This window comes from Alligator sinensis, unplaced genomic scaffold, assembly GCF_000455745.1.
Source record: "Alligator sinensis unplaced genomic scaffold, ASM45574v1 scaffold1510_1, whole genome shotgun sequence".
Classification (NCBI taxonomy): domain Eukaryota; kingdom Metazoa; phylum Chordata; order Crocodylia; family Alligatoridae; genus Alligator; species Alligator sinensis.
Window position 1 is genome coordinate 412770 of NW_005842654.1, and position 13526 is coordinate 426295.

The 13526-nt window shown below is 44.4% G+C and overlaps 1 protein-coding gene across 1 annotated transcript in view; it reads right to left on the reverse strand.

Moving 5' to 3' along the window:
* The window catches only part of LOC102371597 (interleukin-6 receptor subunit beta-like), a 49328-nt gene extending 40005 nt beyond the window's left edge, over nucleotides 1-9323 (reverse strand). The window contains exons 1-4 of the mRNA XM_025215591.1: nucleotides 9275-9323; nucleotides 8521-8632; nucleotides 2527-2693; nucleotides 827-966 (exon numbers count right to left, since the gene is read on the reverse strand). Of these exons, the coding sequence (XP_025071376.1) occupies nucleotides 827-966; nucleotides 2527-2693; nucleotides 8521-8632; nucleotides 9275-9323 (468 nt within the window). The remainder of the gene's footprint in view (nucleotides 1-826; nucleotides 967-2526; nucleotides 2694-8520; nucleotides 8633-9274) is intronic.
* Nucleotides 9324-13526: the final 4203 nt, after the last annotated feature.

Here is a 13526-nt window from a genome sequence, read left to right on the forward strand (position 1 = left end):
TCTTGAAGTGCGGCGCCCAGAATTGCATGCAGTACTCCAACTGCGGTCTGACCAGCACCCGATAGAGGGGAAGTATCACCTCTTTGGATCTATTCGTCATGCATCTGCTGATGCACGATAAAGTGCCATTGGCTTTTCTGATGGCTTTGTCACACTGCCGACTCATGTTCATCTTGGAGTCCACTAGGACTCCAAGATCCCTTTCCACTTCCGTGCCACCCAGCAGGTCATTTCCTAGGCTGTAGGTGTGCTGGACATTTTTCCTCCCTAGGTGCAGCACTTTGCATTTCTCCTTGTTGAATTGCATTCTGTTGTTTTCTGCCCACTTGTCCAACCTGTCCAGGTCTGCTTGCAGCTGTTCCCTGCCTTCCGGCGTGTCCACTTCTCCCCATAGCTTTGTGTCATCTGCAAACTTGGACAAAGTACATTTCACTCCCTCGTCCAAGTCGCTGATGAAGACATTAAAGAGTATCGGTCCCAGGACCGAGCCCTGCGGGACCGCACTGCCCACACCCTTCCAGGTCGAAACCGACCCATCCACCACGACTCTCTGGGTGCGACCCTCTAGCCAATTTGCCACCCACCGGACTGTGTAGTCATCCAAATCACAGCCTTTAACTTGTTCACCAGTTCTATCAGTAGAGCTACTCTAAGGAATTCAAACTCAAGTAAGTGCAAGCTGTAATATGACTCATTTTAACTGTTAAATTAAAAAAAAAAATCCTTTAGTGTAAAGCACAATTTGTTTTGTCAAATATCCTATGTGTTGTAGATGCAGAAATATTACCTAAAGCCATTAAACTGATGTGAATCTTCAGTTACTTACCACAATCCATTCTGAAGATGCTAGAGGCACCTCCTTATATCGCAGTTCATATTGCATAGAAGTTTTTGGTGGGTCCCACTTAATTACAAATTTGTTTGATACTTGGTGAGCATTTATGTTGGAGGGTGAACCACATTTCACTGAAATGAAAAGTTGGAAGGAATCAACACAAATACAAGCAGGAAAGCTATGATTTATTTTCAGTTATAAGCCAAAGCGAAGAATGCTTAAGACATCTAGCTTAGAATACTGAACAATGGAGTATCTTAAAAGTGATAGAGAGGTCTAGTAAAACTTTGTTGCATGAGACAAAGTGGTCCCATTCAACCATTATCGAGCATGAAGAGGGTGGTCTTACTGATTTCAGAGAGAGAATTTGTGGAGTATGTTACTGTTCAGTGGGTGGATCTACATGTGTGCTTTATTGTGGAGTTGCCTAATTAGCTCCATGGTAAAGTGTCACAGTCTACATGTGCGGTGCTATTAGGCTGAAGTAAACTAATTAACTCCACCACAGAATAGTACTGCCTGACACAAGCACTATTCTACAGCAGAGTTATTTACTTTGTTGCAATTTGTGCCCTAGCTAGCCCCTGTGCAGCTTGTTGAATTGAAGTGGAACAGTTCTGGGCTGGCAGGTTCACCCCGGGGTCCCCTGCCAGCACAGCACTACCCCGCTAAATGTGCTGTGATCCTGAGTGCACATGTAAACACTGCACTTGGGAGCAATAAACTCCAATGTGAACTGCGCCAGAGTTTATTCAGCCACTCTAATCATGTAATGCACCCAGTGAGTATCACTAGCAGAGTCAGAATGTCAAATAGACATGTAACTCTGTGTGTGTGTGTGTGTGTGTGTGTGTGTTTAACAGCTATCCCAAATTAGGTGCTTCTAAATTCTACTGTTATTTTAGCTTGATCATTACAAATGCAATTGTTTACTTATTCTGAAGGACTCACTGGAGGTAACAGTAGCAGCTAAGAGTGATTTTAATAGTGTTGTGCAATACTGAGGAGGGTTTCCAGAGATAATCTTTAAGCGCTTCCCAGAATTTGACTTCATGTCAGTACTTGTATGCAATGGTGGTCTTACCCATAAGATAAGTAAGTTCTCACCTGCATTAGATAGTACAGGATTTGCCATGTCTTCCTTCCTCTCCCCGCCCCCTTTTAATTATAAAACATTGTGTATCAGAATATGTAGGTAGTCCATAAAACAGACTGAAGACTGAAAAAGGTTCCCAAAAAAGCAGAGGTTCAATTTATGGAATTACTTAAATGCATTTGGGTTGGTCTAATAAAAGATATCAGATTCACCCAAGGAAACTTGTCGACCATTGAGCTAACTTTTTATTTAGAAAACCAATAAAAAAGTTCAGAAATCTAGAAAACATAATGCAGGAAGGTTGTCAAATATAGTAAGCATATATTGCTCTACATTTTTGGTAAATGCCTGATTAAAAAAAATCTTAATTATAAAAGTCATTGTGAATTTTACCACTGACATCAGTAGGACCAAAATTTTGCCAAATACATCTAAATTATAGCCTACTTTTTTGATTTGGTGATTAAAAACTAGTGAATATTGAGAATTCTACAATTATCAAATAAAGTTCCAATAAAATTGAACCCCATCTTTTGCTAAGTTGCCTTGCATCATAAGTTCTAAAGTGATATAAATGATACTAGAGGCACTGTACCTGCTTTGCTTGGTATAAAGGAGATATTCTTTGTTTTCACACAGCTCTCAGCGGAGTAAATCACAGATACCCAGATAGTCACAGGGCGATTCATGTATAGGCGACTTCGTTCCACTTTGATGGAAGATGATGAGATATTTCTTTCCAGACATTTCTTGATTTTGTCCCTTTCAACAAAGAGATTTGAGGTGGGAACAAAATGAATCAAAACTGTTGGATTACAACTTGTTTTGCTTACAGCAGAGGTTCCCAAACTGTGGTATGCATACCCCTGGACGCCAGTATCTCCTGGAGGTGGGGGATGCAGGTGAAATTGTGTAATGGCAGATTTAATTTTTGTTATAATAATAATAATTGGCAGTTAATGGGTTAAAATGTAAAACATATATGGGTAGGGTTATGCAGGTTGCTGGTAAATCTGGAGGGGGTTATGTAATAAGAAAACATTTGGGAACCTCTGCATTACTGCAACACCATGATAGATGGTGAATTTCTTGATATATGCACATATAGAAATGTTAGGAGGTAAATTCCAAAGCACAATCCAAGATTTTTGAACCAGACCTGTGAGTGTAATACTGAGATCCAAGTCATTCTAGCTAAGTCTGAATTTAAGTAATTTTACATTTCTATAAGCACTTATATGGCCTCTATCACCATAGTAACTGAATGTTTTACAATGTTTAATGTATTAATCTAGTGGTGTCAAAGATATGGCCTGTAGGCTAGATGCCCTGTCACCCACCCCTGGTGCTGCCCCTGCATCTGAGTTGATAGACATGCCACCAGACCAGACTTGCACACAGGGCCTAGGAGGCATGCCACATATGGCATCCATTCTGACTGGTCTGGGAGCCACACTACATGTGATGACCATCTTGGCTGGTCCGGAATTGCGCCACATGTGAAGCCCACTTTGTGACCTGTGCCATGCACAGCGCCTGCTCCAGCTAGTCTGGAACCCAAGCTGCATACAGGCCCTGAGCCCCATTTGCAGGGTGGGCTGTGTGTGGTATGTGTCTTGGATGGGATAGGGTGGGTGCTGTGTGTGATGTGGATTCTGGAGTGGGCACTAGTTCTGGCTTGGAGGGGGTGGGGGGGCGGTCAATGGGCCCAATCCACCCTGTGGACTGGCTTTGCACCCGCAGTGCCAGATGAGTTTGCCACCCTTGTATTAATCCCTCTGGAAAGCAGGGAAGCACTGTTCTTTCCCCATTTTTATAGATGTGGAACTTGGGCACAAAAGGATAAGATGACTTTCCCAGGGTCATACAAGAAATATGTGGCAGAGAAGGGAACTGAACTTAAATCTCTCAGATTCTAGATAGTGTACTAACCCTTAGAAGATCTATCGTTTAATATGTAACTTCTGAATAGCAGTAATACAGATGCAACCAAAGACAGCCTTTTATTTAGGATGTCCACATTGTTTACAGTGGTCTCAGTCACAAGTTCAACTCCATCTTCACATATATATTCATCACCTATGGTTTGTCCTACAGCCATGTGAGGTACAGAATGACTGCATCAGTGTTCTGTAAGAACTGTAACCCATTTACACAACAAGCATGCAAAATATAGAGCACTCCTGCAATGTTTGGTGTTCTTAACTCCTGTTGGCCTCAACTGTAAGCTCTCTTATATAAAAAATGTTTGTAGACTCTGGCTTCAGTGCATTTCAGGAGGAGGAATAAAAAGGTAACCTGTGCCACTCTGATCCTTGGGCAGCTCAGTGACATGAATTAGAACAGCGTCAAAACCATCTGCGAACCATATTAACTGTCAGTAACCCCAGGGACCACCCAGGCACCTAGAGATTGCCTTGGCCAAGCACCCTTTGTCACAGATGTGACCCCACTATGGCAGTCTGTGAGAAAAGCCAGTATAGGGGTCATTATGAGTTCTGTCTACTTCTACAAGTTTGCCTTAACAGACAGAATCCTTCAGTAGCTGGACTATCCAGAGTACAGTTCAGCATTTTGGTCCAAGTCTGGCATTCACAGGAAAGAACAAAGTTCTATGTAAGTATGCATTAGTATCTTTTTTCTCTAGAAAAAATAAATAAGATATTAGGGTAGAGTATTAGTTCAGGAAGTGGCATGTGATATACAGGTAGGGTACTATGTGTGCATATAACATGAAGGCAGATCTGGTCTTAGGGGTAGGCAAATTGGGCAACTGCCCAGGGTGCTGTGGTCAGGAGGGCACCACACGCATGCACACACAGCAGCACTCTACTCCCACCCAGTGTCCAGCTGATCCCCACACTCCTGCCTCCAGATGCTGGGCAGTGCAGGTGGCTGTGGGAGCATATTCCCTGCCACCCATAATAGGGCCTGGGAGATGCCCATAGTGCTGGGGACTGAACAGATGGGGCCACCTGCCAAGGCAGTCACACTCCCCACTGTCCCTCCCCTTTCCCACCCTGCCTGACTATGCAGCTGCACTGGTGGTGTTGTGATCACTCCCAGCCTCAGTGGCAGCTCCATGTGGGCACTCAGGCAGCAGTGGGCCAGGCTGACAGCTGCTGGGTGGCTGCAGTATGGCAGCCAAGGATGGGGACAAGCTGAGGCCAGGGCCACCTGCTGGGGCAGCTATACTCCACTGCAGCAGCACCACTGACTTGGGATTACCGAGGAATGCAGATAAGTATTGCAAATATCAATTCCCTCAAGGGAAACTGAATTAGGTTTTTGAAACATAACAGAGGCTAATCAGGTACAAAATAACTCTTTTACAAAAGTCAAACATGCAAACAACTTCTCACCCTATGTATCAGTATCCTGACTAAGCCCCACAGCCCTGGCCGAGCACAGGAGCTACTGGTCTATGACAAAGGGGGCAACCCCCCTTGATTGTCTAGTAACCCTTCATTTGAACTGATATTTGAGTCAAGCTGTGTGATGTGAAACAGTTAACACGGTTTAGAAAATAGTGAGCATGTCTACAAGTGACCTTAATGATCCTTTAAAGCAGTTTAATGGAACTGCCTCAACTTATATTAGATAAAATGCTGGATAACAGTGGAAAGGTTTTTCATCCACCCTCTGCTGCACATTTAGGATAGCCTTTGTAGACCTAGAATGTGCCAACTCAACATTCTTCTTAAAAATTGAATTTATTTTTTTAATATCAGAGTGTAATTGCTTGCTGTTGTTTGGATGAGATGTGATGATCACAATACAATATTTAATAAGTGAATAAAAATGACTGAAGGTTTCTCTTATCTTCTGCTTCAACCTAGCTGTAAATCAGCAGTTAATATTTCAAAGCAAGATTTTTGAAGGCACATCTCTGAAAGTGTTTTTCTTTAATCCCTTTCTTTCTGGCAGCCAAATCAGATAAAGAACATTTTCAATTTCCAGCTGATGTTACTTGTGGAAAGCAAAGTCCTTTCCCAAGCACAGGGAGGATTTTATTTTTGTTTGTAACCCAATTAAAAAAAACAAACAAAGAGAAGTTTCTTTCATTCTTTTCAAGAGCACTAGACTGGAATTCAGAAGACTGAAATTCATATTCCATCTGTGCCACCGTATGTCCCTTTACTTTGGACAAGGGACTGAGGGTATGTTCACATGGAACAGGATAGGCATTGTACAGAGATACAAATGCCAGCTCTGGAACTGTAAACATTACAGCCACAAAGAGTACAGCCTGACCTAATTATCCCTGCTTTTCAGCAGAGCTCATTAAGGCTGTGCTGGTGTGGTTATATTGCATCTGGTTTTGGAGCTAGTTTGGGTGTCTCTGCATGATGCTGACTGGCACCATGTAGACACATCCTTAAACTCTCTGTAACTCAGTTCCTGGTCTTGTGCTTGCAATATAGTACCCCTTTCTTCCACCCTTTGTCTTCCTTGTCTTTTCATAATGTCTGACACTTCTGAGCAACTAGAATACTAACATCTCAGGTTATAGTGTGCATCTAGAAGCATGCTGTCAGTAAGGACTGAGTCAAGCTTTGCTCTGCAGTCACAAAAAGCACGGACATACGTGCAGCTCTCCACTGTAACTCACGGCACTTTTCAGAAAGTGCCATGAGTTATAGCATTGCCCTTGACAAAACAGACATTCACTGTTGGGTCTGGGGGGTTGGGGGAGCAAGCTCCAGTTTGGAGTTGCTGTGTATCTGCAGCCATTTTCCCCTAGCCCCAGTCACCCTCCCAGCTCTGGTGCTGTCTTCAGAATGGGAGATGTGGAAGGGAGGGGAGGGAGCTCAGTCTGAGGTTTGCCCAGCCTGCGCTGGAAGGTGGAGCAGATGGATTGGAGCCTTCCACCTCAGGGAAAGAAGAGGGGAGCAATCCATCCACTCCATCCTCCAGTGCAGGCTGGGCAAATTCCTCCCTTCCCTTCTCCCCCTCCCATTTTGTAGACAGCACCAGGGGTGATGCTGGGCTGATACAGCTCAGCCTTGCTCCTAGTGCACACTGACAGAAGTTAATGAAGGTGCTCCACTTTAAAACTGCCCAATTGTGCAACAATTGGAACCCTCATTACATGAAGGTTCAGATGAAGGTGCTTCAAAGTGCATTGCAGCTGTGCACTTCTGTAGGGGGCAGAAGTGTGCAGGGGGGCAGGCAGTTTGACCCCTGCTCCCCATACCTTGCCCACTGCTGCCTGTTCCCCTGCTGCTTGTCCCTCTCATGCCTGTTCCCCTGCTGCTTCTCCCCTCCCCTTCACTGCAACCTCTGCCTCCTGCTCCCCACCACTGTTTACCCTCTGGCAGGGCTTTGACTTCAACCTGGCTGAAAACAACTGTTGCAGCAGCAACAGCAGCTCTGGCACAGGTTTTGGGGCTTGGCTGGAGCTGCTGCAACAGCTGTTACCAGGTCAGGCTGGGTCGAGAGCAAACATATACTGCATGAGCTAGGCTGGAGCCAAAGTGAGGCTAAGTGGTGGGGGAGGGAGAGAAGGAGGAGGGGAAGCAGGTGGGTGGGGAGATGTGGGGGGTGGCATCAGAGGAGGGACAGGCAGCAGTGGGCAAGGTGTGGGGGACAAAGGTCAAACCGCTCAACTCCCCCACTGCCTGACCACCCCACAGTGGTAGGAGGATGAATGCACATCCAGCCCTGGGTCAGGGCTGGAGGTAGAGCCCCAGCAGTTGCCTGCCCTCCGCCCCACCCCCTTACTGCCTTGTACTCAAATCCAAGACAAAAGTCTTTCCCCCTCATCTTGGATTTGAGTAAATATGGTATTTCAAAGTTTATTTTTCCAGTTTGATTCCCTCCAAGCTCTTCTTGTGCATGTGTCTCACTCTCTAGATATTGATTGTAATTTCAGATATTAAGCTGTGCTGTTTTATAATTTAAAGATATATATATATATACACACAAGAATGTACAGGTGTACCTTATGGAAGTGATTGACAATAGACCTAGTATTTCCAAAATTGATAAAATATTGGAAGCAATCATTATTGGTCTATTACAGGCACAGCTATAGTATAATATAGTTCATAAACTTTATTTCCTCTCCTATATAGCTACCAACTAGTACTGCTTCTCCTGCTGCTTTGTCTAAAACCGTGAATGAACTTGTCCCAAGTAGTAGAATAATATGTGCAAAGCAAAAGAAACCTGCCACTTACAATGTTTCATGATCTAGTGGGATTTGTCAGGAATCTTCCACTATTAACTATTGCAGTTGGTCTCCCTAATCACATCAGTTAGCTATTATTTGGTTGACTCCATAGGAAACCCTATAAATGATGCATATACCTGTAGAGGTCAGTACCATCAGTGCAGAAGTCCTGTGCACTTCACATTGCACAGCCCATCTATCTTTGAGCTTTTGTTTTGCTCTTCAGACCAAGTTTTCCATTAAAATTCAGTTCCTGCTAAAATCAATGTATATTCATTCCAAGTATGAAATCTGAGGAAAGACTCTGACCTTCAGTTTAACTATTTAGAATTAATATAGCAGAGAGAATTAAGGACAGTAGAAATTATGCCAGGGAGCAATGACAGTTTTTTCTGAAATGTCGTTCAAACTTACCACTTGAGGGTTATTGTATAGTTAGTAATTCCTTGAGCACTGGAGACAGGCAACCAGTAGCAAAGTAGATTTTCTTGTGAGTCTATGTGACATGCCAGTTCTCCATCCCACTCTGTAAGATGAAAAGTGTTACTCTATACAATGTTCTCTCCCTTGTAGAGGCCTCAGCACTGTTGGCTTTAGCTTCCCTTTCCTCTGGTTTCAGACCTCCAGTCTTGGCCCACAGATCCAGACCCAGCTCTCTGTCTCAGCCCTGTTGGTTTTCTGTGTCTCTGAGCCCCTGGCTCCTGTGTCTCTTGCTCTGGGCCCCTGGCTTCTGTCTCTTGCCTCAACCCTCTGGTTCTATACCCTGGGCTGGCTGGGTTGCTTGTTTCTCCAGTCCTCAGCAGTCTGATCCTTGACTCTTATCCAGGCTGCTTTGCCTCTCCAGCCCTTAGCTCCTTGACCTGGCTAGGCTGCCTAATGCCAAGTGTCCTACCAGGCACTCCTCCATGGTCCCTTAGACACAACCTGGTCCTCCAGGCTAAAGCCTAATTGACAAATGAAAGTCCCTGATTCACATCAAAGGAATCTTCCCAGCCCTGGGTCAACTCCTTTTGTTCCCTGGAGCCACCCAGAGGGTACTAAATCTGGTGCCTGCTAGTGCACCCACTGCAGGCATCTCTCTCAGAAGCTCTTCACCCTTCAACATGCAGGGCCAGATGACCTGCTCTGGCTCAGGCCCTGGATTTATATGCCTGGAAGCGATGCCTACGTTTGGTCACATGTCTTCCCCAGCCCTGCACAGGGTTTTCCCTGTACATCAAGGGCCAGCCTGCCCTCCTGCAGCTGTGGCCCCACACAGCCAGCTGAGCCTGCTGTATCTCCTTAAAGAGGAAGCAGCCTTCTGGCTCCCTGCCACATTTCCCTCTCTTCCGCTTCCCTTATGCCCTAGTAACAGGGTCTGGGTCCCATGTTACAGGCAGGTACTTATCCTTAGCAGCTGAACTATGAGTCTCAAAATAAAGAAGCAACAAATATAAAATAGTATATACTTTCTCATGCAATGATGAATACCTAACCTCCGTAACAGGGCAAACAGTTTAGTAATATTTATGTAACTAAGGGCCCCTCTGTACATGCAGCTAAAGGTGGGGTGGGATCCAGTGCATGATCCATATAATCCACACATACATGGCAGGAGGCATGACTGCGGGATCACACATTAGATTCCATTGTGCCTGATTGCCAGTGCAGGAGGAGCTTGATCCTGGGATCCCCCTGCACTAGCAAAAAACAAGCTTCCATGGTTGGGAGCTCCCTCAGCTGACAGGGCTCCCAGCTGTGGGGATGTACCATACAGTCCAGCTGCTGGGAGACCCATCTGCTGACTCCATCAGCACCCCTCCAGCTGGGAGACCTCAGCTGATGTGATATTCCAGCTGTGGGGTTGCTTGCATCAACTGTGGTGCATAGGCCACGGCTGGGAGTCCTTCAACTGGGACCTCCTAGGCTCAGGGATGCACATGGCTACTCCCAGCTAGGAGCTCAGATCAGTTGATGGGGCTCCCAGCCACAGGGACCCCGGCCATGCATTAAATTAATGGCATGATAGGAAGTAGCTACAAAGTTATTACACATTTTGTGAAACAACTTTGTAGCTTATTCCTTTTTTTATCACATCATTAATTGATTGAATGTGTAGCCAAGTGACCCCTTAAGGCATGATTAACTGATGAACTCTGTTTCTTTGTCTGAATGACATGCCTGAGTTCTGGTGTAACATCTCCACATTTTGTTTTAAAATTTAAATTATGTATTTTATGTTTTTTGAAAAAAAATTGAAACCTGTTATATGCTCCTTATTATACTGCCCTGGAGCACCAGCTAATCTTGCCTACATCCTTTGTGCACAAATGTCTTTATTGCACTCTGCTTACAGTATACAGGCAGTATGTACTCTGCATTTCCAGTTCTCAGCTCTGTCACAGTACGTTCTGGCTATGAGGTAAGGGCCAGCTAGCTGTCCTTTTGCAGAGGATATCAAGGTGTCAGCAGTGAGTCAGGACTACCATGTTTAGTCTTTTTTTACTTAGGACATGGACCCTACCATGTACACCCACATTTTCAAAAGCTCTAAGTAGCAGCACATTAGTGAAGGCACCAGAATGGGTGCCAATTCGGAGCGGACACCGAATTGTCTGTGGCATGGCAGCAGCCCATATTTAGGCAGCTTGCTGAGGCAGCAGCCTGTGCCACCACCGCAGCTGCAGCAGCCCCTGCACCAGGAGATAAGCATACTACTCCCACCCTCCCTAGGTGGCAACATTTTAAACCTCTAGCTCTAAGAATGATTATATCAACACTCTTCCTGTGCTCAGGAAACCACTTACAGATTGTAATTATTGCAGATATGGTAGGATGACTATTTGAGGCCTTTGTTTGCTTATAGTGTACTTAACACAACAAGCTGGCTTGCATCCATAGATGCTTCTCAAGCAAATCCCAGGACGTCATTCTCCCTTTGTAGTTGGCCTTGGTGAGGCTGCAGCTGGAGTACTGCATCCAGTTTTGGGCTCCACAATTCAAAGAGGATGTGGAGAAGCTTGAGAGAGTGCAGAGGAGAGCCATGCGCATGATCACAGGTCAGGAAAACAGACCTTATGATGACAGGCTGAGAGCCATGGGACTCTTCAGCCTGGAAAAGCGTAGGCTCAGGGGTGATCTGGTGGCCACCTATAAGTTTATGAGGGGTGCTCACCAGGATCTGGGGGAATGTCTGTTCACCAGAGCGCCCCAAGGGATGACAAGATCAAACAGTCACAAACTCCTCCGTGACTGTTTCAGGCTGGACATAAGGAAGAACTTCTTTACTGTCCGAGCCCTCAAGGTTTGGAATAGACTGCCATCGGAGGTGGTCCAAGCACCTACATTGAACACCTTCAAGAGACATTTGGATGTTTATCTTGCTGGGATCCTGTGACCCCAGCTGACTTCCTGCCCCTCGGGCAGGGGGCTGGACTCGATGATCTTCCAAGGTCCCTTTCAGTCCTAATTTCTATGAAATCTATGAAATCTAGGATATTATGGACCTCAGTACTCCATGCCTAGAGAATCACAAACTACTCTCAATAAATTGAGGGTAGATATTTTTCTTTTTCCTTCTTTGTAATTTAAACAAATTGTGCAAAAAAAAAAGAAGAAAAAAAACAAGAAAAGAAAAGAAATGAAAGGGATCTTTGTGGAATACTTTTGCCCCTGTGTAACTCAATTTAATATTAATGAAGGTATGCAACAAACCCCAAATGTAATTAAATATTGTTCTTTACCTGTTTTGTGGCTGAGTAGGAAAACAAAACTTGAGTCTAACATTCTCCTAACTAGATGATTTCATTTTTTAGGGTCAAACTTAACATTTAAATGTCTGGAGTTTATTATCCAAAAATTGAGACACCCAAAATTGGTGGAAACAGTTTTGAAAATATGCCTATCATCAATTTGCATAATTTACAGATTTACATAGGCAGCATATGAATAGGGTGACTATATGTCCAGTTTTTACCTGTTCTAAATACCTGTTGCAGTTGTCCCATTGATTTGGTAAATGAACACTCCTGTCCTGCTTTCAGTGGGATACCTGGGACTGGTGTTTAAAATGAGAGAAAGTGGGAGTTTCATTTCAACTCCAACTTGCTCTACTGGGACTTTGCGGGTATCTCTACATGTGCAGTTAATGCAAAGTGTATCACTCTGGAGTTTATTGCTCCTGGGTGCTGCATTTACGTGTGCGCCTAGGACCTCAGCACATTGAGCTAGGTTGGACTAGCCCTGGCTGGCGAGGGACCAGGCGGGTCAGCCTATTTGCCCAAGGCTGCTCTGCCTCATCTCAATATGCTGTGGCGGGGCCAGCTGGGACACAAGTGCTCCACTGTGGGGCTAGCTGGCAGGCAGTTCCTATAGTGAAGCACCCTTGTGCCCCAGCCAGCCCCATCAGTGTCTACACATGTGTTGTGGTGCACTAAATAATACCGCCGCAGGATAGTGCTTGTGTTTACAAGTACTAACCTACGGTGGTGTTTATTAGTTTACTGTGCTCTAATAAGGCCGCATGTGTAGATGTGGAGCTAATTAGGCAGCTCTGCAGTAAACATCTCATGAAGATGCACCCAGAGACAGCTGAGCATGCCAGAGAGTGAAGTGTCCTGTTTTGAAAATAGGGAAATATGGTTAATCCCATCTACGAAGTCAATACGAGAGCTCAGAAATGCAAGAGATCTGATTCTTAATGACTTGATAGATTAGATAACCAGCCCTCTTCAAATTAACGGGTAATTTGCATAATAGTATGAAAAGTGAAATCCATTCAGCAAAAGATATTGTCTGAATTTTGATAACTTATAGGCTACAGCCCAATCCTACGTTATTCCTTTTTATAGCTGAAACTCCTGTCTGACAAGGAACATGAGATCAGGATGGGCAGGAGTTTCTTCTAATATGTTACCTCCCTGTAGCATTAAATTTAGAGGGCAATGTTGAATGTTATAGTTAGTTATTTAAGTACTTCTGAAGCTATTTTTCAGGGATGTTGTGTTTGTATTGCAGAATAATAGATTATTAGAAATATTTCAGAAATCTAACAGAATTTGGATTAAATATGTTTTCCTTTTCTATTTTGCTTCTTACTGTTTGAACTATCAGCTAACAAGAATTAACAAAGATGTTCCTGGTATCACCCACTCTTTTCATTTTCTTTTTAAAAGAAAGACAAAAACATTATTTATACATGTTCCCTATACATAGATTCATAGATAGATTCATAGATGTTAGGGTCGGAAGGGACCTCAATAGATCATCGAATCCGACCCCCTGCATAAGCAGGACAGAGTGCTAGGTCTAGATGACCCCATCTAGATGCTTATCTAACCTCCTCTTGAAGACCCCCAGGGTAGGGGAGAGCACCACCTCCCTTGGGAGCCCGTTCCAGACCTTGGCCACTCTAACTGTGAAGAAGTTCTTCCTAATGTCCA